We start from the raw sequence: 27,327 nt of genomic DNA, 5'->3' as shown, positions 1-27,327 counted from the left end.
AGCTTAATATTTTCCCTCAAAAAATCCTTCCACCCCAAACCTAGAGACATGTTTCTTGTTGATGGTTTTCCTTTGGCTGAAGCCCAAGAAAAACATGAAACAATTCTGAGATCAGGTTGTGCATGCTGGATAAACATTACCCATGGCATTTTCTCACACAGAGTGTGTGATTCTGTAAAGAGCACGATAACCTTCAGGCCACTTCTGTCGTAAAACCCAAGGTGCTCAAATGACAAGAGCTGGTAAATCCAAAGCCGAAGCCTGAGAAAGAAAGCCAACCTCCATCCCAGGTCTCCCTTGCCCTTTGTGGGATTTGTCCAACAGAGAATACTAGAGGTCTAAGGATCACCGAGTGCTCCGGTTTTGTGTTTCACTAAGCTCAGGCCACTGTGGCTCATTAGGTCTCAGCAATAATGTACCCCGCTGGAGACAAAACTAGTCATTAGGGCAGCTAGGAGGCCCAGTGGAGATTGACAGCTAGGCTTTGATGCAGGAAGTCCTGGGTTCAAATCTGACCTTGGATACATTCTAGTGGCTTAGAACTGCAAGTTAGCATTGATTCTAAGATAAAAGGTAAAGTTGTTTTTTTTTTTTAAGTTAAGGCAGCAGTTATGTCAAATTAGCACCACGGGAGATGGGTCTTTATGAAAATTTATTAAGTGAAAGAGGTAGCTTTCAATTTTGAAATTGTTGGTCCATTTTGAATTTTTTTTTAAAATTAAGTCATTATAATTAGTGCTATTTCTCTCAGAGGTGAAAAGAAATTCCTTAGGGATTCAAACAATGGCCCCATCAATGAAACTAGGATGGGGAGGTAGAAGTAAGAGTCTAAACATTCTAAAAAAGATTGGAAGTTATTTTTTTAAAAACAAAATATAACATTTTCAAAATGAAATTTATATAATTTAAAGGTGCAAAATTAAAGATCTATAGCATTCAGTTAATTATATCATCATTTATTTTATTTGAAATCATTTTAAATTTTAATTTAAATTATTAAATTATTAAAATTAAATTAACTTTTAAATTAAAATTATTTCCTTAATTTAAAAGGATTGAGGGTTCTATTACATGACTAAATATGTGATTACTTTCTTAAAATTAGAACTTGGATCTACCCTTGGTCATGATGAGGAAGACTATGGATTTATTGTATTTTATCCAGGCCTTGATTTTGCCTCATTTTTCCTACTACTTTATCTCTTTTATAGGGTACCCAGGAAAAGAGGGTCATGTAGAATATTGATAAAAATTTTAATAAAGGAATATACAAGTTTTATCTCTTAAACTCTATTTGTCTGGACTTCTCCTTTGTGCCCATTGCATTTCAATTCATTGAATATTTATTTGTGAAGATCTCATAAAGAAACAAGTTTGCTAAAAATCATTCCAGATATATGAGAACACTATGTAGAGAAGTTAAAAGGTTCAGCTGTGTTGTAAGGAAAGTGATATGGGAGTATTGATTCAATCTGGTCCATTGGATTATTCTCTCCATATTTTTCAACCAGGTGATATGGTATATGTGAAATTTTTTGCCCAAACATCAGCTAAACAAGAGAGTTGGATTTGGTCCTTATTACCTAATTACCATCCCCTGAAACCCAACAGTTATATCAACTGGGCGTTTAGTGGATCACTATAGTCCTGGAGTCAGGAAGCCCTGGGCTCAAATTAGGTCTCAGACACTTACTTAGCTGTTTAAATCATGCATTCAAGTAATTTAACCTGTCTGCTTCACTTTCCTCAATTGTAAAATGGGGTTAATAATAGCACCTACCTTTTAGGGTTGTTGTGATTTGTGAAGTGGTTGAGCTTAGTAAATAAATGCTTTTTCATTTCTTTCATTACCTAGATTTTTAAGTCTTATATATACAAAGAAATGAGCTATTATATTATGAGGGACACCATAACTTTGAAATTCAGGGTCTCAGAAGATCAGTAGATTATGTTCTTCAACCAAATATAAAAACAACAATGATTTTGAAGGTAGAGAATTATACGCACATGCACAGGGTTCTGAAAGTAGGTTCAGTTTTAAGATCTAATAGTTTATACAAGCAGAACATAAATATATTTGAGATACTAAAAGAAGCTAAATTGATTTCTACAATTATAGACTTAAGGATATTAGAGAACAGCTAGCCTAAATCCCCTCATTTTACAAAATCAGATCTGAAGATCACACAAGATCATACAAATTACAAGAATCAGGATTCAAATCAAATGACATAATATATGTAAAGTCATTTTAAACTTTAAAATGCAATATGTAGGCTATAATTATCATCATCATCATCATTATTCCTTTTCGGGACTTAGACTTCAGTCCTATTTAATTTCTCCATATTCCTCCCTCACTACTGATTTGTGGTGTGAGTCCCTCTGTGAGAACATTCTTCCAGGCTCAGCAAATGTCTTCTTATTTAGACTTTATATTCTGGTAATTTTCACATCTATGAACTTAGCTGGGATCTTTGAACTTTCAAGCTCATTAGATAAAATCACATTCCTCCCTTTGGCAGGTCTACTTCAAGGGTTAGCTTCTAACAAGCTGTGTGGTCCATGACACCAGAGCACTGAGGGTCTAGAGCTTGAGTTCTTAACCTGGGGTTCAAGCATAGATTTTGGGGGGAGGGGTCTTTAAACTTGGGTGGGAAAAGTTATACTTTTATTTTCACTAATTTCTAACTGAAATCTAGCCTTTCCTTCAATGACAAATTATAAACCAAACCATTATTGAGAGAAGGGATCCACAGGCTTCTTCATATTGCCAGAGGGACCCATGACATAAAAAAGGGCAGGAAGAACTGGTCTACGAATAAAGAAACTATATAGTTAGTTATAGATTTGTGGATCTTAGATTTTAAAAGTAAGAACATTTTAAACAAATTAAATAATTTAAGTTCCAAGGAACAAAAACAATCCTGGCTGAGCCAAAGTTTGGATATAACCTAAAAATTATCCTCCCTGAAAAATTAACATTTAAAATTTCTCAGAGTTTGTATGATAGCTGTGTGTTATTATATGGAACCAACAATGATATAGATTCGATTGATTAGTGGCAGCTTTCTGGTTGGATCCTTCCTGAAGATTCTTTCAGTCCTACCTGTGCTCAGTCCTCTACTCTGGATTACGTTATGGGATCATATATATGCTTTAGAAGTCAAAGGAACAGTAGCAATCTCTGGGATTTGGGGGCCATGGCTAAAGAATTAAGACTGAATTCAGTAAGTTTAACTTATTTTACTATGAATTATTCCTTGGATTCTAGCAATCACATCTCAATAACTAACAAACCTTTTCTAGCTGACAACATTGTTACTAAAAAGCACTTATTCTTAGTAACATGTGATGATTAATGTTCTTTATATTTTTAAAAATGGAAACGTTGGTCTGAATAGCCTCAGGCAAAGTACAATGTTATCATTAATGAAACAATCAGAGCTGTAATAATGAATAAAACATCTAAAATAAACAGCATAAAAACAAGAGCTTAATTCTGTCACTTGTCATAGTTAAGCTGAAAAAGGTAGGCTTTTCATTAGGGTCAATGTTGCTTTCTTGGTTATAGGAGGTGGCGATTTCTGAAAACCAAGGTCCTTCCAGGAAAACACTCTGGTTTTGGGAAATGTGTAAATCTGGGGACCATCTCACTTAAGTGTCTTTATTGATCTTGATATTTATGAGTGTACAGAGAGGAGAGTCATAGATCATCTCCCAAGAAACCAGACCCCCAACTAGACATACTTCACAGATGAGGATCGATATAGATGAGTGTCAGTTTTATGAATTACATTTAGGAAGTAGGGTATGTCTCAAAGGTGCTAGAGAAGTAATTGAGAGGATAACAAAAAAAGCAGAAATATACCAAAGTTGAAAACTAAGAGAAGGAAGTTGTCCATCAGGGTCTGCCTGGCCAGTGACCTAGGTTTCTTCCCCATCCTCTCAACCTAAACCAGGTAAATAGTTACTTACAGTTCTGGTCTCCACAGGCTAGTCTGTTAATCAACTGGCATTTAGTGAGCACCTACTATGTGCTGGGCACTGTGCCAAGTACTGCTGATACAAAGAAAGGTAGAAATAGTCTCTATTAAGTCTAATGGAAGAGATAATTTGCAAACAACTCTGCACATGTGTGTGAATATCTCTATATATACATAACAAATTGGGGGTCATCTCAATCCTCTCAGAAGGTTGGGAAAGTCTTCTTGCAAGAAACATTTTTATTAAATTTAAGACTTTAATAAGTCTTATCATTGTTGAGACTTGTTATATATATATATATGTATATATATGGAGATCAATCTAACACATCGGGAAAGTTCAAATATTAGGAACTTGAATTTTCCCAAGAAGATTTCACTATTAATGAAATCTAGGACTCAAGGACCAAGTGGCATAGAATTGACTGCTGTATGTCAGCGACACTTTTGTTCACTGTTTTTTAAAAGAATAAGCAGATATTGAGAACTTGATCAAAGCAAAAATTCTAGCTGGCTGCCATAAGTAGACAAAGCGAATCCAGGAAGCAGGATGTAGAGAAGAGGCCAGTGACTACATTGACACCTGGGCCACCCTAGGAAGCAGTCTCAGTGGAAAGAGCAAGAAATAATAGATAACCATCTAATTTGTTAAAAGGAAGAGTCTTCCAGGAAGACCCACTATGTGACCTCTCAGGAATTTCCTGTCTCTGACACTAACTGGTGACCTTGGGCAATTTATTTCCTCTCTTTTGGCTGCATTTTCTTAATTTGTGGAAATAAAATGGGGATAGGGAGGGGACTATTTACATTACCTGATATCTGTGATCCTAACTGTAATAAATGGTAGACATTTCTTTTTTTATTTTGTTTTGTTTTATTTTTCCTGAGAACAGGGCACCTATAAATTAATCTTATTTTCTAATTATTGGCTTCAAAAATTTTACTATACCCTTGGAAATTTGGATAGTTTTTCAGATCTTGAAAGATTTTAAAAAGCAAAAAACCCATTGGTTTAATTGGTATGCAATGTAGGTTCTTATGATTCTGATGTGACTTTCAAGCTTTTGATGCTTCGAATATAAACTGACAAAAGTCAAGCGTCTTGAAAGCTAGACCAGATACAATTTTTGTCTTTGTATTTTTCAGAGCTAAAAAAAAAAAGACTACATTTAAGAAATGCTGACTAGTGAAAAGGGTCTTTCCCAAAATAAGAATCAAATACAGTCCTCTACTTTATACCTGATGATTATAATGACTTGAAAGTTCATGAAAATTTACATAAAAAACTCATAGATTAGATTCAAATCATATTTGCTTAAGGTACCAAATCAGAAACTTTGGGGGGCAGAGACTTTTCTTGTGAAAGTGGATCACAAAATATATACAATAACTACAAATGGAAAGAACCACACACCAGAGATTAAAAAATAAATATAACAAAATTATCAAGATTAAGTCAGACTAGAATGGAGACATGATAGGAACTCATCCGATACACCCCATAGAGGAGATGTGAGGGCCAGAAGTGTTATACACTGCTTATGTTTTTGGATTTTTTCAATGTACTGATCAGTTTTGCTGATTTTCTCCCCTCTTAACAATAGTATTTATCATATTTTTAGTCTCTTTGGAAGGGGAAGAGGGAGAGATACTTGGGATAACTATGATGATATAAGAAACAGAAGATATGAAAATGACTTTAAAAAAGAAAGTGGGTCACAAACCCTAGAATTGGCAATACCGTAATGTTTAAAAAATGCTAGTAATGAATAGAAATTGTAATAAGTCTAGGTAGGGGCTTTTTGTTAACAGGAAAACAGAAAAACGGGCAATCCATTTTCTGGTTCATTCCTTTAGATAACACAAAATAACACAAAACATAGAACTTTGGTCTATGAAGTTTTCTGATGACTGGTGAAGCCAACTCTTAAGTACAAAGTTAGTAGAGGTTAGAACCAATTGAGAAGTCTTCTCTGCTTTTTTCTATTTTCTACTGATTGCATGGAACCTTTACTTCCACTTGGCACTCTCTTCATTGACAGAATACTATGGTTGGATCATTTCTCCCATATGTTTTTCTACATACATTTATAGTTATTTGCTTATGGAAACCAGTCACTGCTTTGACATCATAGAACTGGCTTCCTCTCTTTGACCAACATGTAATCAAAAAGCTATATGAATAAATGCTTACTTAGAGACCTCAATAATGGTCTAATTTTGCTTCTTGATACTTCTTTATGAAATTTGTTTGAAATTAATTTCATTGACATGTTTCAGAATCTCTGACCTCCTTCTGTGTTCAAGTGAGGGATTATCTCCTCCCCATCACCTTCCCTATCTCTAGTGGAAGGACTTCTTTTTGTCCCAAGAGTATTCTGGACCATTTTGTGGTAATCAGTCCCTATATGATATCCTACATATATCTATCTGTTTTTTCTATTTCCTTATGTAAAGGGAAAGCACCTTGAAAGCATAGGCAACAATATTTTTCTCTTTTTACACAGTAAATAAAAGGCAGCTTGGTAAAATGGGTTAAAATTTGGCCTCAGAGAATAAGACCTGGGGCCTTAAGTCCTGTCTCTGACACATCCAGAATAGGTAGTCTTGGATAAGTTTCTTAACTCCAAATGTTCCATGCAACTCTCAATGAATTAATCTGCATGGGTGGAAGAGATTTCCTCACTGGGACTCTACCCTGAAGAAATAAGACACTATAAAACAAAGAAATCTCTGCCTTCACCTCAAAATCCCAGGAGCTTGCACTTACTAGACAGACAATGAACTGAATGAATAACTTTGGTGCTTCTTAAGATTTTGGTCATGAATAGCAACAGCTCAGGATTGGATAGCACTTTAAAAATGAAGAGAACTCTTTCTTTGCAACAATTCTATGAGAAAGTTAGTGGCTAGAATGATTAATTTAATTTTACAAACGATGAAATGGATGCTCACAGAGGTCAAGTTACTTATCTAAGATCAAACAACTAGCAAGAAGCAAAGCTGAGACTCCAAAGCCATTCCACTTTCCACCACAATCAGATTATCTTCTTTGCCTATGGAATATCCTCTCTGCCTGGCATTTTCTTAAATTTGGTTGAAGAGCTAAAGTTCCTGGGATCTTTTCCCCTAATCAATAATAATGAGGGATTATCTAGATCTTTTAAAACAGAATAGTCTGACATTCAAAGTTTACTCATTTTCCCACACCATCTAAAAAACAGGAAGGTGGTTACTTCTGGCCTCTTTCACCAGGTCTCTGATATCAAGACTTTCTGTTGTTTATTTCAGAAGTTTAGACAAGGACTGCTTGGACTACATGTTTCAAATACTGACTATCATCTCTTAGTCTCAAACTATAAAGGAAATTTCTAATCATATTGAGTTCTTACACAACTGAAAAAGAAAAACTTATTATAATGGGCTTGTCCTCTGGAGTCATGTGTGATCCTGAGGTCTTCATCTCTTTCTAGCCAATAATAACAGCTAGCATTTCTATGGTACTCTAAAATTTTCAAGGCCCTTTATAAATATCTCATTTTTATCTTGACAACAATCCTGGAAAGTATATACTATTATTGCCTCAATATGAGAGATGAGAAAGCTGAAGCTGGCAAAGCTCTGTTAAGTGACTCGCCCAGATTCACAAAACTATTAAATATATGAGGCTGAATTTGAACTCGGGTTTCCCTGTCTCCAGGTCTCATGCTCTATCCTTTGTGTCATCAGCTCATAGTGAGCAGAGTCTCATTGCCAAGTAGCCTGCTGATTACCAAAGTTTTTGGTCACAACCCACAAAGTCATTATCTGTGGTTATGGGAGAGGTGCAAACTACAATGAATGATGGAATACCCAGCCAATGAATTCACAGTTCCTTGAAAGATTGAACTACTGATATAGTGAAAATGGAAATGTGACATTAGAAGATAGGAACTGATACTTTCCATACTTTCCATAGAATACTGAGAAAAATCCCTAATGATCCAAGAAGTGGAGGGAAATATAGAATCAAAGAGACAAAAAGAAAGAAGCAAGAGGGGAGCCCAAAGGGAAAAGATGAATAGGAAAAAGGAGGAGAGTATGAGAAGACTAAAAGAGGAGGAGATGAAAAACTTCAGTGTGTAGGAAAAAGGGAGGGAAAGGAGAAAAATAATTTGTAAATGTAGACATAAGCTATTGGCTGTTAACTAAATGTAGGGATTTCTGTTTCAAAGGGAACTACAGTCGTTTTGAAGCTTTCTTTTATTAAAAAAGGAAATTAATCAATTGTGCTAATATATGAAAATATATGCAAAACAGCTATCGGTCTGGGACAGCATTACCTGAAAGCAAATGGGCTCTTCCAATTACAGACCAATAACTCTATCACAAGAACAGTTTTATGGAAGTCAGGAAGCATAAATGTTTTTCCTAATTAAATCTTTGTCCAACATTTATTAGTTCATATCTTCAGTGTTCCAGATTACCACTAAAATACTGTCTATCCAGTGACACACTAACTAAAGCATCCTTTAGGAAAGAAATATCTTCAATCACAAAGTTGCATCCTATTAAAAACAAAAACTCTACAACTCTCCTCTTTATATTGTATGAAGACATATAAAGTATGTAATATGGTTCAATAGACTATTATTTGTTGCATTCTCTGAATATATAAGTTGGAAAATGACCAAGGCATGTTAGGAGAGTAAATTACTTTGAGCAACTAGATCTAAATTAATTTTTATATTTTCTAGCTTTAAAAGCCAAGAGCTAAGGTGGAGAAGAGTTAAGTGAAAGGAAAGCTTGATTAGAAGAGGATAAAGTCCCCTCAGAGCCCTCTATTCCCCAGCAATATGGGAGGACTCCCCAAGATTAGGCAGCCAGTTAGTGGCAGGCTTCAGTTTTGGGTTCCTTCCCAAGTCTCCTGACTTTTGCTTGGCCCAAGACTCTTTCAGTTCATCTTAATAATATTTATTAAGTAGTAGCTGAATATAAGGTTCTGTGCCATGGACTAAGGATAAAAGAGAGCTAAAAGAAAACTATCTCTTCCCTGGAGGAGTTGGCATGCCACTGGGGGAAACAACATAGGGACATATGCACACACAATCAAAGGAAAATCGAGGGACAGGGCACTAACTGCTCTCAGACCAGTAAAAACTTCACAGAGGAGATGGCCCATGATCTGACCTGGATTCCAAGGGGTGGAGGTGGCAATATGTATTCCAAATACAAAGGGAGGGAGATGGCTTGAATAAATGCATGGAGGTATGGTTAAACAAATGGTGGCACATGATTGTGATGAAATAATAATATGCTGTAAGAAATAATGAGCAAGTTAATTTCAGACAAATGTGGAAGAACCCACATGAAATTACGAAGAGTGAAATTATATACAGCAACAGAAATGTTGTTTGAAGAAAGGCTTGTATCCGTCCACTTCCAGAGAAACAGTTGAAAAACAGAAATAAGTGAGACATAGTTTTATATCTATATCTATCTATCTTTTTGTTAAATGATTCTTTCATGAGGGGAGGGAAGGGAGAGAGGGAGTTAATCAGGTATCCTAATGTAATAAATTAATTAATTAAAGACGTAAATAAATGGAGGTAGGGGATGAAGTATTATGTTTGGAGAACTCTCAGTTTGGCTAGAAAGTAGAGTTTGTGGGGGCAGCTAGGTGGCACAGTGGATAGACAGAGTGTCAGGCCTGGAGTCAGGAAATTTTGAGTTCTCCATCCTTGGATGCTTACTAGCTGTGTGACCCTCGACAAGTCATTTAACTTTATTTGCCTCAGTTTCCACATCTGTAAATAGAGCTGGAGAAGGCAATAATAAATCACTCAATTATCTTTTGCCATAAAAATCTCAAATAGGGGTCACAAAGAATTGGACACAACTGAAACAAATGAATAATAAAAGAGTCTGTGAGGGATTTAGAATGTAATAAGACAAGGAAGACAGCTGGAAGTAACTCTCCTACAGGGGCTAAGAAGTTTACATTTTTATACTATAGACACAGAGGATTTGGAGGATGGATTAGAGAAGACAGAGCCTAGAATAAGAAAGAGTGAATTATTAATTATTGTTAATAATTAAATGATAATTAATTACTAATTGATGAGAAGGCCATAACAGAAGTTCAGGTACCAATGTATGAATGAGTGATGAGATGGGGACAGAGGAGAGTCACTAATCCATAAGCCTCAGACTTTACCTCCTGATCTTTGTCTAACTTGATTTTTCTAACTCAGTCTCTGGCTCCATAAGTCCAGGCTAAGCTTCTTCCTTAGCTAACTTCAAAGGACTCGACTTCTGGCTCTCTCGACCTTCCATACCTACCTGCCTTGACTTCTTCATAGCTATACTCCTAACTACAGGCTAGCCCTGCTTTATTGCTGCCAAAGTTCCAAAGTAACAACCCCTTTGCTCCGCTTCCTAGAATGACAGCATGTCTACCTCTGACCCCAGGCAGCTAGATAGCACAGAGGATAGAGCACTCATCGTCACGAGTTCAAATCTGGCCTCAGACACTAGCTGGGTGGCCCTGGGAAAGGTTAATTCCATTTGCCTCAGTTTCCTCATTTACAAAGGGGATGGAGAAGGACATGGCAAACTACACTAGTACCTTACCAAGAAAACCCCAAACGGAGTCATGAAGAACTGGTCAGGGCTGAAGATGGCTGAACAATAGCAGCCTCTGTTATCAAAGTTTCTGACAGCCAAGTCTACCACTTTTTCATTTTCTGTTAATTAACAGTTAATTGTTTACAATGGAGATAATGATGAATATAGTGGTGTATGTTCTAGATAGGAAATTTTTTAAAAAGCAGGGCGGTATATAATAGTGTAGGAAGTGAGAAAAAAAGGAAAAGAGGATGGTTTGTGACATTCCTGAAAAATAAGGTATAGTGTCTGGTCTCATTCTCCAAGGGTTCTACTTTTCCAGCAGCAAATTCTTTTCACATAAGCCCAATTGTTTAGCAATGTGCAAGTTTCTTAAAAGAAGTATTGATGAGGTAAACTCAACATCCCACTGTACTTCCTTTGCTGCTCATGAATATTCTCTGGTCTGGTAGGAGCTCTTTCTGAAAGTGATCACCTTCCACAAAATTCTGGCAGAGCCTGAAAAACCTAGTTGGGGAGTAATAAGCCCAGTTCTGTCATCTACCCACTGGCAAGTCACGTAGGATGACTAATAGAAATATAGCGCTAACTGGCTAGAGTCTTGCAGTCTCCATGAATTTCATGACAGAAAACCTAGAGGATACGTCTTCCTTGCTATCAGATCTCCTATTAACTATATAATCTGCAAGACTTGCTCTGGACTCAGAAGACCCAGGTGCAAATCTTGCCTTTGAGGTTTATTGGCTGTGTGACACTGGATCAGCCATTAAGGACTCTTTGTTTGTTTCAGTGTCATCATCTATAAAATGAATGGGTTGGATTAGATGATCTCTGAGCTTTTTTCCAGCTCTAGAACGATGATCGTCTGACCTTAAAAACAGCTGAATGGGGAGCAGCTGGGTGGCTCAGTGGATTGAGAGCCAGACCTAGAGATGGGAGGTCCTGGGTTCAAATCTGACCTCAGCCACTTCCTAGCTGTGTGACCCTGGGCAAGTCACTTAACCCCCATTGCCTAGCCCTTACCATTCTTCTGCCTTGAAACCAATACAGAAGGTAAAGGCTTTTTTAAAAAAAAACACAACAGCTGAATATTTACCTTATGGTAAGTCACCTTTAGCATGTATGCCTTGTTTCAGATGTGGAATTATCTATTTGAATGAGCCCAACATAAAGAAACTCTCTAGGGATTGCTGTGGGTTATTGAGGGAATTGAGGGATTCAAGATTAAAATAGAATTAGAGAACACATTGGTGTGGATTTTATATAAACATATACGGGTATGAGTAGTCTAAACGCCTTGAGAGCAAAGGCTATTTCATTCATGCCATTTCACTCCCAGTGCTTAGCACAATGCCTGGCACATAGCAGATGCTTAATGAATATTTGCAAGTGACTAGAGAGTTTCACCTTGCTTTTGGGGACACAGACTTCTCTGGCCCATTTTACCTTAGTGTACAAGTCAGTTAACATTATTTGCCTCAGTTTCCCCATCTGTAAGTTGAGCTGGAGAAGGAAATAACAAATCACTGAAGTATCTTTTGCCGTGAAAACCATAAAAAAAGTAGGGGTCAAAAAGAATCGGACACAGTTGAAACAAAGGAACAACAAAAGAGTCTGGGAGGGATTTGGTCTCCTCTAGTCATTTCATCTCATCTCACTTCATTTCTCTCCGTCTCTCCTCCTCTTTCCCCATATTTGTCTCCTCACAAATACATATGCATGAATGCATACTTACACACGTGCTATCTATAGCATGTATGAACACACATGGGTATGTATGCACATGAATGTATACACCCATGTGATGCACATTATTCACTAGAGTGCATATATCCACATGCATGTACTTACATGCACTATATATAAATACGCGTGTTTACGGATCTCTCTATTCAGCTACGTAGCTCCAATTTCTAAGCATTAACCACTCCTCTCTATCAAGGCTGTGCTGACTCATAAGGGCTCTAGAACACAATTTAGAGCAAGCTGCCAGGGTAGTGTGAAATTTAAATGACTTGGCCAGAGTCACACAGCCAGGATATATGAGGATCATCCTGACTCGAAGGTCAGTTATTTTTCTGCTAAGCCATGTTGTATCTGCAGAGTTACCTCCCAGGGAGCTCCTTACATGGATGAAATCGCAGATCTGGACCAGAAAACCATCCTCCCTCTCTCTTTGAAACATCATGTTGGACCCAGGAGCTTCCTCCAGCATTACGGGCTAGAGATACTCCAGGTAAATAGGGATGAAAGGACTTCTGGATGTTTTCTCATCTTTCCTCTGAAAAGCGCTCAGAATGAATGGAATATTAATGAAAGGAGTAAGAATAGAGGAAATTGGCTTTCCTAACCACCTTCTTTGAATACAATATCCCATTTTTAGTTCCTGATGCCATTAATAAGACATTACTGCTTGGAGAACATGACCTCAGATGTTCAGGTGACATCAGTTTTTTAGCTACTATGGAAGTATGACTCACCTCAGATGAGTAATCCCAGAGTCATCACTCTCACGTGAAGCACTCCTCGGGGGACCGAGCTCTCCAGCACAGGTCATGTCTGTGTCAGTAGCATCTTCCTGATCTAAAGCCCATTTATCTTTTGACTTCATACTATCGTTTTGTGAATCCAGAGAAATGATGTCTGATGGAGAGCTCATGACTCCCGAGTCTTCAGTAGTTGTGTCTTCAGATGCAAAACAGCTGCTTACAGATGCTGTCTCTTCTACCTCAGATAGCTCAGTGATCATTCCGTCCACGGAACAATTACTATTGTGGATGAGTGGCAGGCTTACTGAATAAAACACATTAGAGACAGTTAAATTTAAACCGTTTCCATTTTTTCATTTCCTAATAAACATCACATCCATCTGCCTAATTAATCTTATATGAAGTTTGGAATTCAAGCTGCTCTGTCTAAAATAAGACAATTGCTGGAGCTAAATTTTACTTTGGAATAAGGCTCAATATAAATTGCTTTGGGTAACTGATGGGGCAATTTGCAGCAAAATGGGTATGGATTAAGATTTAAAAATATTTGAGGGACTTCATTCATGATATCTTTTGCCTTCTTATTTAGAATTTGAACTCTCTTTTACTATTTAAAAATGAACACATTCATGAAAAACTTTTCAACAACTATGGTGTATATGAATTTCAAATTCTCTTAATTCTTTTCTTGAACCTCATATCATTTAGTAAAAAATATTGGTATATAGATCAATGAAAATTAAAGTATTTAGAAATGTAAATGGATTTAGATCTTCAATACACTAAAGGCAGACTTTTGAAAATTATTTCATATGGAAATGTGACATTTTGACCTAAAATATTAGCCACATATGCAATTCTTTGAATTTTTATTTCTAAGACAGTTGTCACCTTGTCTAAAAAGGAACAATCTTTTAAGAGAAACTTAAAGTGAAATGAAATAAAATCAAAACCAAAAAAAGTCTCCTTGGCTGAGGTTACATTGCCATTAAGCTCTGAAATTGATTCCTGACAGCAGAAGCAATAAAATTTAGAGAGTTACAAATCACTCAAAGCTCTAAGCTCTGGCAAACATTAATATTAATGATTGGGAACACTATGGCAATTCTGTCCATCTATCTAGCTAGTTGGAGATGTTATTACGTTATCCTGACCTGATTTTTATTACGAGGGCTCTCATGGCTTAAAGATCATGGAAAATCTTATGCAAAGTGGAATCCCTTAATAATTCTGGTAATGGGGATAGAACTAACACCCAGGTCAAAATATAGGGAAGCTATTATATCAGACTTTATTGTACACAGATGTTAGGTTTCAGGGTACTTGATTTAACCAGCAGCATATCAGAAGCCATGCTATAAGAACTGTTATATGCATTTTTTATAAAAATAAGCATCCCAGGAAAAATATTTAACAAGTAAACAATACGTAAAAGACACATTAGCATCTTTGAGGGTAAAATCTTTTTAATCATATATTTTAATAGAAAAGAAGACAGATAATCATGTGATAGCCAATATTTCAACTAGGATAACATGATTAAGAATATATTATTGAATATAATCAACATTAAAAAGAAGAAAAACCAGGGCTAATGTTTTTTGAAACTCCCAGATGCATATAGGAAACAAAAGTAGGAGCACAATATTTTAAAAAGTAGTCATTTTCACAATAGATTTGAAAAAGTAAAGAGCAAAAGACACAAAAGGACAGACCAATTTTTAGAAGGAAATGCACAATGCAATATATATGAAAGTAACAAATAATATTATTATAATATTAAAAAATTTTTGGTACATGGCTCCTAATCAGAGTGCAAATATGGAAATGAAATATGGCCACTGACTTATACATCCCTAAACATTTTCTTCTAGTGATTTATTGACAAACTCTCATTTATTGGCTAACTGCCTGAATTTCTAGCAAACAGTCTATAAATCAGTATTAAAATGTCATGTGGTATTAAATTTAATTCCTAACCATAGTTAGAAAATGTCCCTCAAAGTGTTATGGACCCCCACAAATCCAGGACAGAGCTGGCGACAGGCTGGCCAAAATTGTTTTGTAATCTTTATCTTTTCCTCCTATACTGTCTCTTCCCTCTGTCTGTTCACTCTCTTGTCATGCCACTGAACAATTCAGTCAACTATAACTTACAAATTTCTTTTCCTGCCTTTCCAGTTTTTAGGTCTTTTATTTTTGTCCTCGAGCATGAAGGGACAACAAGAACATTAACTCATCTAGGAAAAATGTGACCTTCTTGTTAAACACAAAAGGAAACTTGTCCCTGTAAAGGCAGTCAGCTGAGTTGTGAAAATTCACAACTACTGGTTGGCAAAAATACCCAGCATCCATAGGTGTATGGTACATAAATAATGTTGGGAGGGTGTGGATAAAGTGTTTTCAAAACTCCTGATATATAGTTTCACCAGTTTCAAAATGACATAAAGAAAAAAGAAAAGGTTTTTTTTAGGAAAATTTTATATGACCCAGATTTTTTCCTTCACACTTTTCTGATCTTGTATTATTGGGTAAAAAGTAATTTTTAATTTTACTTAAGAGCATGGATTTAAAATAGAACAAAGATCTAAAGTAAAATAAAATGCAACAAAGAAAACATTAAATAACTGATTTGCCTGCTAATTAGACTTTTGAAATAGCTTAGAAAAGATTTTCTTTGATTATTTCTCTCTTTTTTTTTCCGCTGTATTGCTAACACAAATCAAGATTTCTCATTGGTATCCTGCTATGTTAGATTGTTGTTTTTTTTTGGTACTACTATCTTTCACTGATATACTTTTTGTAATGGATATAGTATCCTATCCTTTTCTCACTCCTTTACTCATAAGAATACTGTTCTTTACTTTTTTTTGTGGTCTCTTGTTTCTTGATTTCTCCTTTTGTGTCCTGGCCAGTTTCCTCATCAGTTTATTTTACTTGCTTCCCTGACTAGCCCAGACCTTATGATCTATGCCATTTGGAGCTCTTACTATTACCTCAGAAGCTTTTGCTACCTTGAACTTAACCCATTCCTGAAGTATTAATCTTTCTGCCATCTAGTTTTAAATCTGTTCTTGGTCTCGGGATGTTGAGTCTTTTAAGTGAAAGTCATGACTTTGAGTTACTTCACCCACTACAGATTTTTGGTGCACATTCTCAATTGGTATCATGCTATTGCTCAGCCACCCTCGCCTATCCTCATTCACTCTCTAGTTTATTACTTACAATGATTTTCTCCAACCCTCTCACCTATACGCCATCTCTTTCTATATGGCCTACCAGTATCAAATTCAACATGTTTAAAGCAGAACATATTATCTTTCTCCTTAAACTTCTTCCTTCTACTTTTACTGTCCCTCTGTCAGTGAACTATATACATCCATTCCCCTTACCTGCCATGTTTGAAATCTGTGCATCCTTTTTGACTCCTCTCCTCTATGTCTCTATCCAATCACTTGCCAAGTCCCAGTGTATATAATCTCTCACCGTCCAGTCCCCTCTTTTGGTTTCCTTTGTCATCTCCTTCATTCAGCTCATTCCACCTATTATGCCTCCAGGTTTTCTTGTCCCTGTTCTTTCTCATCATAAATACTTCTTTTAGATTAGTCTTTGCTATGCATTCATCTGGTCATTTTATAACTCTGTGCATATTTTTTTTTTTTAGTGTTTCCAGTTGTCTACTGAATAAAATTCAAATTCTGTAGCCTGACATTTAAGGCCTCTACAATCTGTTGCTAAGTAGCTTAGTTTTTCACAGCTTCTTTCTTTCTTTATTTATTTTTTACTTAATTAATTACTCAACCAAACTTGATGACTGACTTCTTGTTCTGTCCATGGGCTCCATGCATCTTGGATGTGCAGTTTGTGAGACCTCGGGAAAACCACCCTGCGCCTCAGTTTCCTCAATAAAGGAGTTGGACTAAATGATCTCATAGTTCTTTTTCCAAGTCTAAATCTATTATCCTTTACCAATGATCTTTTCTCTCTCTTGTGCATTGGCTTATGCTATCCTTTGAACCATATTGCCCTTTATAATCTACAATTTTCCCCTACTAGTTAAATTCTGACCCATCTATTAAATTCACTTTCTTTTTAGAGTATTCTGTGTTTCAAACAATTAGCAATGCATTCTCCCTTAGACACTAACAAGGAATTCATTTGTAACTCATTTATGACTGATATAATTTTTAGATTTCTACTGATAACCTTAATCTTCATGATGATAGAGATGATGCCTTATCTAAATCTCTATCTTTTCCAGCACCTAATAGGCACTTAATAGACCTTTGGTGACAACTTAGAACTGAATATTCTCCAAATCTCTAATAAGGCTTTTTAGTTCTTTTATTTCTATGCACCAGAATGGTATAGTTATAAGCTTAAATTTGACATAATTATTAAGAAACAACTTTTGTAAATCTTCTGTTTTTTTTAAAAAAAATGTACATTGTAGAAAGAAGACATAAAGAATGTACCACTCAGTATTTTTTTGGAATGAAGACATAGGAATATAAAATAACACTTAATTTACAATAGTTGGCATTTATGTGGGCTTTATGTTTACCGAATGCTTTATATATGTTATCTCATTTTATCCTTCATGTATTTGCTTAAAAATAGGCACACTTAATGGCCAGGCAATCCAGGCCAAGGGTGAAGATGCATTTAAGGCCAATAAAAACTATTATAATTATTAGCAAAAATGTGAAAACTCAGCACAATAAACACATCTCTCTGTCAGTGGTCACTGCTTTCAGGTGCCTTTCTTTGCTTTTTAAAATCATAAGTAAAATAATAGAGCTCGCATTTTAAATGGCCAAATTTCTCCTATGTAGTTTTTAATGGATGCACTGTTTTGAACTATGGAGAATAAACAAGTCAGAGATACTCTTTAAATGGATATTGAATGACCTTTTGTCTGTCCAATGAGAAAGAGGAGTAGGCAAGAGCCAATTTCAACAAATTAACAAGGTTATTTTTAACACCCATTTCTGTTCCCCAACTCTTGCTTGGTAATATTCCATAATCTATTTACCTCTGCCACAAGTGTTTCCATTACTTTTTGTGACCTGCCACTCTTTGGAGATTCCATGATTCATAGCCATTTAGCATATTGCTATAATACTGGTGTTAAAAAGAGGGACCTTGTTTCTTAGGGTAGCGTGGGGTCAGAGAAGATATCATCCAATTTTCCAAATGCAATCTAACTTTCTTTCTTTATCCTATTTAATCCTAATTAAATCAGACTTAAATATCTTATTTCAACCTTTATCCTAATAATACTGTCCACATGTAATTCCTGTTCCAGTTATATTCATTAGGGGTTTAGAACTTTTGAGTGGCTGTGGAATTAATTTAGGAGGATCCGTAATGTACTATAGCTTCATGTAGTCAAGACAATATCAACCATAGGTGGAAACATCTAGAGTAGTGATGTCAAACTAAAATAAAAAGAGAAAAGACTCCAGGTATTGGGGAGACTCCCATAGAAGGAGAACAGAGATATGTGTCACATATTATGAAAAGGCACAAGTGGGTTGTAATCTAGGCCACAAGAAGAAGGATTCGCATCAATGGAATCAATGATATTCTGAAATTTTGAAGTAATATTGACATGCTAATTAGATGATGCCAGAGAAGTTCAGATTCTAGCAAGTTCTAAGCTGGAAAGGTTTTAAAGGTCAAGCTGGTGATAGAATGATTTGTTGTCTGAAGTCCAGCCTATCAAAATTTGGAAGAAGAGTGGAGGGAGAATGAATTCCTAGGCTGGAGGTGAAAATAAGTAAGAAAACAAAAAAATCTCAGGGGCTAGGTAGGCTCCTCTCAAGCATCTTTCCAAAGTTTTGTGAACTTTCGATTACTTCACCCTACTTAGTCTAACAAAATCAGGAATGTCTACACCCATACTTAAGGATTAAGTAATCTAGGAGGATGACCTATGATAGTTATGTGCTAGCAAATGACAAATCAGAAACAGCTGACAGACCCCAGGGCTGTCCTAAGTCAAGCTTAAGCTACCATTGGTACAGGTGAGACATAGGAAAGTGATGTAAAAATGGTCACTTCCTCTCTCCAGCCTCTTTTGTGGCAGAGAGGTGGCTGAAGGCAGTTTAGTGTGCTAAGTGTTCTGGCATCTTGGCATGGCCGAAGCTATTGTCTGGTTTGGTGGTGAGTTTTCCTTGATACTATACTGGGAGAAGCTGAGTAGCCTAGTTCAGGTGAGGCATCTTACTGAGCTCTATCAGAGTTTAGGCTGATTCTTTCTCTTTTACCTTCCAAACACTACCCTCTTAGAAAGCCACTAATCTTCAGAGACCTCATGGTGGAGGACTTTGAACTTCCCCTGGCACAGGCCAGGTGGGAGAAATCCTACACCCTTTCCCTCTCCCTTCTCCTTAATTCCTTTCCTCTATATTAATTAAAGCACCATAAATTTACTAACTGACTTGGGTATTTTATTTGGGATATTCCCTGGAGACCAAGATTAATTTAGATTAGGTCACAACCCTAAAATTATCCTTACAGTTTATTGGGAGAAAATAGGCATTTGCCAATACTCTGATCACTGTCTGAAACATCTCTCATAAGAAGAACAATGGGGCCATCCTAGGATAAGAAAGTCAGAAGACTAATGAGCGAGAATCAATGGCCTTTAATCTTCCACAAAGTTCCAGGAATTGCAGGCTGGGTCTATATGGCTAAACAGCGAATTACATCAATCCATTCTTTTTAGCCATTTCCATCATAAATAAATGTTATAGCAACTGCTGTGTGTGTGTGTGTGTGTGTGTGTGTGTGTGTGTGTGTGTGTGTGTGTGTGTTGTGAATATGGCTAGTCATGGTCTCATTCAAGTTGCAGTCCAGGTCTACAGCCTCATATAAAAATATATTTTATTTTAAAAAAATGAAAACAATTTTATTTTTTCAAGCTGATTCTCTTCTATAATTTCACAAAACAACAACAACAACAAAAGTTATTAGGAAAATGCTAATAGGAAAAGGATTATGAAGGGAAAAAATAAGCAAAGAACCAAACCAAAAAATATAGCCACTAAGCTAATTAAAAGCAAGTTCATGTGCATTATAAGGTACTTGATTGTAGGTTCCTTGAATATACATCTTTGTATCTCTGTCAGCACCTAGCATAGTACCTTATACGTAGGAGGCATTCTATGACTGACAAACTGTTGTTGAACATTTGGCCTAATGAGAATGATAAGTAATTCCTTTTTCCATAATGAACTTATTGCTGAAGTCTAACTGGCCCCATTAATGCACACCTCTGTTTGCTAAGTATACGGAGCAGTCTTGTAGCTCATCATTTTATGAAACTTGTATAGAATTGTTTCTAACCTCATCCAAAGTCAACAGACAGCACAGTCAGTAAATTAAATGTTTCGCACACAAACCACCTGTCTAACTTACAATTATGGCCACCCAAAATAACTTGACTGTATTGGCTAAGAAAACACACACCTCAGCAAAACCCACCAATAGCTGAAATAACCTCACAAAAGATCTTGAACTGCTCAACTCCAGATTTAGATTTTGTCCTTTTTCAAACAGCTCAGTTCCAAGAATTCAAACTTACATTTTGCCTCTTTCAGATTATGTGAAATAATCTTTTCTTATATTCTTGAAATAGTTAATGATCACTTAAATATGGGGTGTCTGTGTGCATGTATGCATAAGTTTTTACCCTAGTCTGGGGATTTTTAATCTGGAGTCTAAGGATAAATTTTTAGGGAGAGGGATCAGGAAAGCTGAATATGAAAAAAAATCACATCTCTATTTTCAGTAACCTCTACCTGAAATTTAGTGTTTCATTCAATTATGAATGTAGGTAACAGACATTATTTGTAAAGGGATCTTTGCATAGGCTTCACCATATGCCAAAGGGATTGATGATGCACAAAAATGGTTAAGAACCTCATGCTATAGACAAATATGAATGAGAACAAAACTTATCCTCTGTGAATTGATTTTCTTTGAAAATACTTTGCATAACTATCATGAATACTCAGGTAAAATCCTAAATCCTTAGCAATACATTTGAATGAATTTTACAAGCTAAAAATACACACAAACTTAAACAGGCTATAAGTCACAGTTTTTCTTTATATATTTTTTCTAGATTTAAATCAGTTCATGACATACTAATGAAAATTGTCTTTCATTTAATTTTAAATAATATCTATTATCATATTCAAAGTCTAAAGGCAAAGTTAAGTGGTCTTTACATCTTAGAGAATAAAAAATCTTGTAAGCTTTTTTCCCAGTTTTCAGAAACAAATATTGTTTTAATGACCTCAGAATACTTTTAGTTATTGCCAAGTCTCAAAGAGCATAGGGTGAACCATAAAATCTTAAAGAGTTGGAAGAGATTTTAGAATTCATGTAATCCAACTTCCTAGTCACTGTAAAAAACCATTCTATAATATGCTGACAGATGGGTGGGTTATCAAGACTCTGATTGGGGGGGTTAGTACTCCATAAAACAGACCATCCATTTTAAAGTCTCCCTTTGAGGAACCTCACACACATGGTGTAATCACACCATGATTTTTAAAAATGTAATCCAATGTATATGTACATAAACACACACATATATAGGCATAAGACAAAAAGTTTAAAAAATAGTCATTTGGTCACCATTGCCATTTTATCAGGAGTAATGAGTTAAAAGGTAAAAATATTTCCATATTTTTTATTTTCTTCACTGGGTTAGCACCCCAAAAAGAAGTGGACCACTGAACTTTACTTCTCTCCCACTATTAAGTTTGGAGAAATCAATAAAAGGAAAGGCCAATTATATGGGTAAGTTAGGAAAAGAAGAGCAGCAATCTGGTGTCTGATGTTTAAAAAGTCTTATGCCCTTGGCAGACTAACTTATCCTAGACCATTTCAATATCCTGGGGACTGATGTAGATCTAATCAGAGGCTCTTAAGCTGGGGAACTTTCAAAATATTATGATAAATTTATTTCAATATACTGGTTTCATAATTTGTAATCATAAGTACTTTATTTTATGTACTAATATTCTTCTGAGAAGATCCTTAAATTTCACCAGACTGCCAAAGGGATCCATGACATAAAAAAGTTTAAAGACTCTTTATCTAAATAGAGATATAATGACTATGATGGATCCCATCCACACTCATCACAAAATCCTGTTATGTTTCTTGAAAAATTATAGATTCTATTAATGAAAAAAGGGGGTTGAGAAAAAATTGATAATCATGCATCCACAATGCCTATTTTCCCATATCTACAAAATCTTTAGGATAATAATCTGCATAAGGTCTTGAAGAAATCCTAAATGACAGTATGAAGTGGGAACACACAGGCTTTCAGAAATGATAGTCTTCCTATATTGTATAGCGCATCTTTAGAGTCACACAAATGATCAAAAAGTACACTATGTTTATTATTTGATGACTACAATCAAGCATTTGATTCAGTAGGGAACATTATTTCCAAAGTTCTCCTCAAACAAGGGCCTCTATATTCCATGCAAAGGTGTTAAAATGATACAATCCAATGTAATAACATATATAATTTGTTTTGTCAACTTGCATTAATTACTATCAAGTGAGGCATCAATTTGTCATTGTGATAGAGGATGCTGACTGAAGTCTAAATGGAAGAGAAATTATATAGATATAGCCAGATTGGCCAGATTGGCCAGCTTGCATGAAGCTCTGGCATGTTGTCCAACTTTTTAAATGATTTTTAAAAGTTCAGTCTAATTATCTACACAAGAAAACCCAAGTGGATGAAGAATGGCTCTTCATGCTCTTGGACTCACAATGCTGATGGACAATAAACTAAACCCAGACCTGAACAGAATGAAGTCAGTGGGGGGTGGGGGGAGAAGCTTTTGGGGAACTGCAAAATAATTTTAATGACCCCTTCACTCCTCTATGAAACACAAATCCATTTTTGGAACTGATGTTCTTTCAGTAATGCTATGCAGCTTTATATAACTGAATGCTACAGTCTCCAAAGGCTTAAATCTGCAAATGAGATGGCAATGGAGAAATGCATGGTAGACTATTGGGCATAAATAGACTACAGCATATTGTCAATGAAAACCTGCACAGAATTAAACAGCATAAGTGGTATTATTATTGGAGATGTGTGACTAGAAAAGGAGGAGGTTAGTCATGAAATAAAATATAGTAGTAACAGACAGATGTCCTGAACATGCCACAGGTACTCTTTTAATGTCAGTAGATCTAGAAGAAAGTCCTAGAACTTTGTGTGGATCCCTCGTGGGAGATTTATAGGAAAACATAGATAACAGTCATTTGGGATGAGACAGCAAGGATAATTTGTAACCTATGCTGTTGGGAGAAATATTTGCCTGATTAAAGATGTATCTAAGTACGGAAGTATTCTATTGTTAATAATTCTTGTTTATTAATCTTGTAGGAGACAGGAGAGAGACTGTATCTTCTGAATAATCTCTCTCTAAGAGGCCTAGCCCAAGTAAACATTCAATAAATATTTTCTAAATGTAAGAATAGCACGTATGCACAATGGTAATGTGGTATAGTGCCTACAGCATTGGGCTGGGAATTATAATCTGGATTACAATCTCAGCTCTGCTGTGACCTTGAGCACTCAACCCCTTTGGGTTTCAGTGTTCTTATCTGTAAAATGAGAGGACCTCTATAAGACCTTTCACACATAAAATTGTATAGTCCTCTCCCTAGCTGGATTAAATTGCTCGAGGTTAGGCACCATGTATCTCTTCATCTCTACCTTCCACAGTACTTATTAGGGATAAGGAATTCACAATTGCTCTAGGATTAGAACCCTAATTGAGGATGGGTTCACATAGCCCTCATGAGATCAGCTCTAGAATAGGACTGAACCTTAAAATGCATTAACCACTACCAAGATGAATGAGAATTCAGGATGCAATAAGGTGGTTCCAACCTATTTATTCCCCAAGTTTCAATAATAGTCTGCTTGACCGGCATCTATTCACAGAAATTAAATGGAGTTCTCCAGATGGATAACTGAATATGACAAGCCGCAGGAAAAGAAGTCTAATGGAGACTTGATACCCCATTCATTGCTCACTCACTACTATTCAGTGAGTTCCACTCCAAGTTTGACTCCTATTTTGCTCACCCCTATTATATTGTCCCTTCTCTTCCTCTTTGCATAACCTTAACTCCTGGGGGCAGGTTGTTTTTGTTGCTTTTGTTGTTTTCTGGATCCAGACCTAAGATTTTTCCAGTATAAGTAAATTCACTGATGCAGCCTGGCAAGTGACCGTCAATTTCTAGTCTTAGAGATCATCCATCTAGAGTTGTACGGGACCCTAGAGATTGCCTATTCTCATCCCCTCACTTTATATAGGAACTGAAACATGGACACAGTGGACAATGGAGGCTGGGGTTGGATTGGAGGTGTAATGATTCACCCAAGTTACTAAATGTCAGGGTCAGGATCTTATCACAAGTTTAGGGCTCTAAATGGAATCTTCCCTGCATTCTATCTGCCTGGGGCACTTACAAGTCAAGTGACTGATTCATATTCACATAGCCAGAGAATGTCATGGGCAGGATCTGAACTCAAGTCTCCTTGGCTTCAGGGATGGTCTTTTATCCTCATATGGTGACCTCTCATTTATAATCTTTTATTAGCTTTAATCCTTATTGTTATCTCTAGCCCTGTTCAAAACCTAATTACTATCTTTCATGCCTTATGTTAATGTTCTTCTGGGTCAAAGTTTTCTATGAAACTTTAAAATTTAAAATTGAGATTCCATGCTCAGATAATTCTGAGAGCATTATACCTCTACAGGCCACTCTGATTATACATATATACATCATATCTGAGACATTTCTTTCCTATTTAGCCATTGGAATGAAGTGTGTGGGGTAAGAGAAGCTATGGACTCCAGTAAGACCAGGGTCATTTCATTGTATATTTCTTCTTTGCTTCAACCCTATTTTGAGGGGAAAAAAGGAAAAATATGTGCCCCACATTATATTCCTCCTCCTTCTGACCATTCCTTTTTTTTTCCTCTTTGTGGAAAGAGCAGTAGTTTTGTCAATACAGTTAAATAGAGCAAACTCTATCTTCGCCGGGGCAGAAAAAGTTTTCTTAAATGAACGATTTAGGTTGGCTGTTTTCTATTTCTTGGCTGGCAAAAGGGAGGGAGAGGGAAAGTTGGTGAGGTCAGCATTCACCTCTCTGCCTCTCTAGTGCTTCACATAGGGTCCTGGATTTAGAACTCTCTGTCCCCAAACACCCCTATAATACTGGGGAGAAACTGATGGGAGACTTAGCTGGGTTTCATCTGGCCACAGAATATGATGTATGAAGGAATCCCACATGACAAGTTGGATCTTGTCACCCAGTATGTGTCTGATAGCTCCCAGGGAGGGTGAATCTACCTCAGAAGCTCTTTTTGCTTTTGGAAAGATCTAAATGTTAAGGAGGTTTTTTTCTTGACAGCAAGCCTAAATCAGCCTCTCTATAACGTTCTCCCATTGCTGCTGGTTCTATCTTCTGGGAGCAAACAAGTCTAATTGCTCTATTATATGACAACCTTTTAAATATTTAAAAACACTTATCATGTTACCCACTCCTCTCTCCCCTCTGAGGATTGTCTTTTCCAGGCTAATCATGACTCTCATTCCTTCTACCAATCCTCATATGTCATGGACTCAAGGCCATTCACCATATTAGCTGCCCTCCTCTGAACACCATCCAGCTTATTCATCTTTCTTTTCACAAAAGATGCTGCTTCAATCTTAAATCCAAGAAGAAATCCCACAAGTAAATAGAATCCTTGAATCATCTGCAAATTATTTTCCTCTCTCTCTTTCACATACAAAAACTTTCACTTAAAACAGGCTTTCATTCTAATCAAGGAATTACTTAAGGAAGGAAGAAATGTTAGATTTGGATACCAATTAACATTTCCACTGATTGCCGTGTTCAAGGGGAGTCATTTTCTTTTGTAAATGGGAATGAGAATCTCAAATAATAATTAAAGTTGCTATGGACTTGGACCTAAACCACTCACATTATCTCTTCTACCCCATATTAGAATGACAGTTATCAGAGCAAAATGGAAAAACTATGTAAATAAATATAGTGCTGTTAATTCACTATCAAAATGGTTTTGGCAATGAATTAATTTCTAATACATATATTAATACATTTTGTCCTTATTTCTGCTTTTTTCTCCATCTAGAATTAGTTACACAATGAAGTTTAACTACATTTGCTTCAAATGTACAATCCGATGATAGGGAATTGATTTGGATGGCTTCTCAGGTTCTTTCTTATTAAAGGATCTATAATCTTATTATTTGGGAATTGACATGACATACCTTTTAATAAACATCAATATCCTAAAGTCCTGTTAGAGAAAGGATATACTAGTGTTCCCCCATAAGGATCAGAACTAACAATAGTTAGAAGGACTGAGTTATGCCTATTGATACAACACATTGTTTTTTAATCCATAAGGTAAATAAAATAGAGATATTAGAAGGAAAATGTTTATTTCAACATAAAATTATATCATCTATTTCTGATCATTTGTATTTAAAGCCCATTTATTTGAATAAAGGAAGAAATGGCAATAAATGAGTGTAAAATTATTAATATGTTATGTATATATATAATATATATCTGAATATGTGCCCACACATACAGACACTGAAGTGACCCATCCTTTTGCTGCTAAAAGGTACTGGAACCATCTTCAAGATATAACTGGCTCAGGAAATTAAGACTGGGGCCATTGCCATTAGCATGTAAAATAGGCAGAGCTCAAGGTACTTGAGCCCCTCTCCTCCTGCTTCTGACCACAGCCTGGTAGCGTGGTTAATATGGGCACTGGAAAACTGCTCAGCTAGATCAAGGCCCCCATCACCTTCAGGGAGTACTCCTCCTCTGCTCTGAACATCCTTCCTCTGCTCTGGCTATGGGAACCTCCTTTAATTAATAATGATATGAATTTAAAATACGCAATTTCATTCTAGCCTTAAACCTCAGGTACTAGATCAGTCTGAGTCAGGTCGGGCTTATGACAACTGTCACTGGTTCAAACAGTTTTTGGAATTCTTCTTTTTAAAATGTACTTACTTTTGAAAATTGTTATTACATATAATTGGTAAAATAAGATATTTTAAAAGCCCTTATTTTCTGTCTTAGTAACAACTCTAAGACAGAGAATCAAAAGCTAGGCAAATGGGATCAAGTGATTTGC

The 27,327-nt window shown here is 36.1% G+C and overlaps 1 protein-coding gene across 10 annotated transcripts in view; it reads right to left on the bottom strand.

The window, feature by feature from the left end:
• Nucleotides 1–27,327, bottom strand: part of COBL (cordon-bleu WH2 repeat protein) — a 345,155-nt gene that overhangs the window by 41,420 nt on the left and 276,408 nt on the right. For all 10 annotated transcript variants that reach the window (XM_007500391.3, XM_056804833.1, XM_056804831.1 and 7 more), the window contains one exon: nucleotides 13,073–13,385. In XM_007500391.3, the coding sequence (XP_007500453.2) occupies nucleotides 13,073–13,385 (313 nt within the window). The remainder of the gene's footprint in view (nucleotides 1–13,072; nucleotides 13,386–27,327) is intronic.

The sequence above is a fragment of the Monodelphis domestica genome, chromosome 7 (assembly GCF_027887165.1).
Source record: "Monodelphis domestica isolate mMonDom1 chromosome 7, mMonDom1.pri, whole genome shotgun sequence".
Lineage (NCBI taxonomy): Eukaryota > Metazoa > Chordata > Mammalia > Didelphimorphia > Didelphidae > Monodelphis > Monodelphis domestica.
The sequence above is the reverse complement of the archived record's forward strand: the minus strand, read 5'-3'. Positions and strand labels throughout refer to the sequence as shown.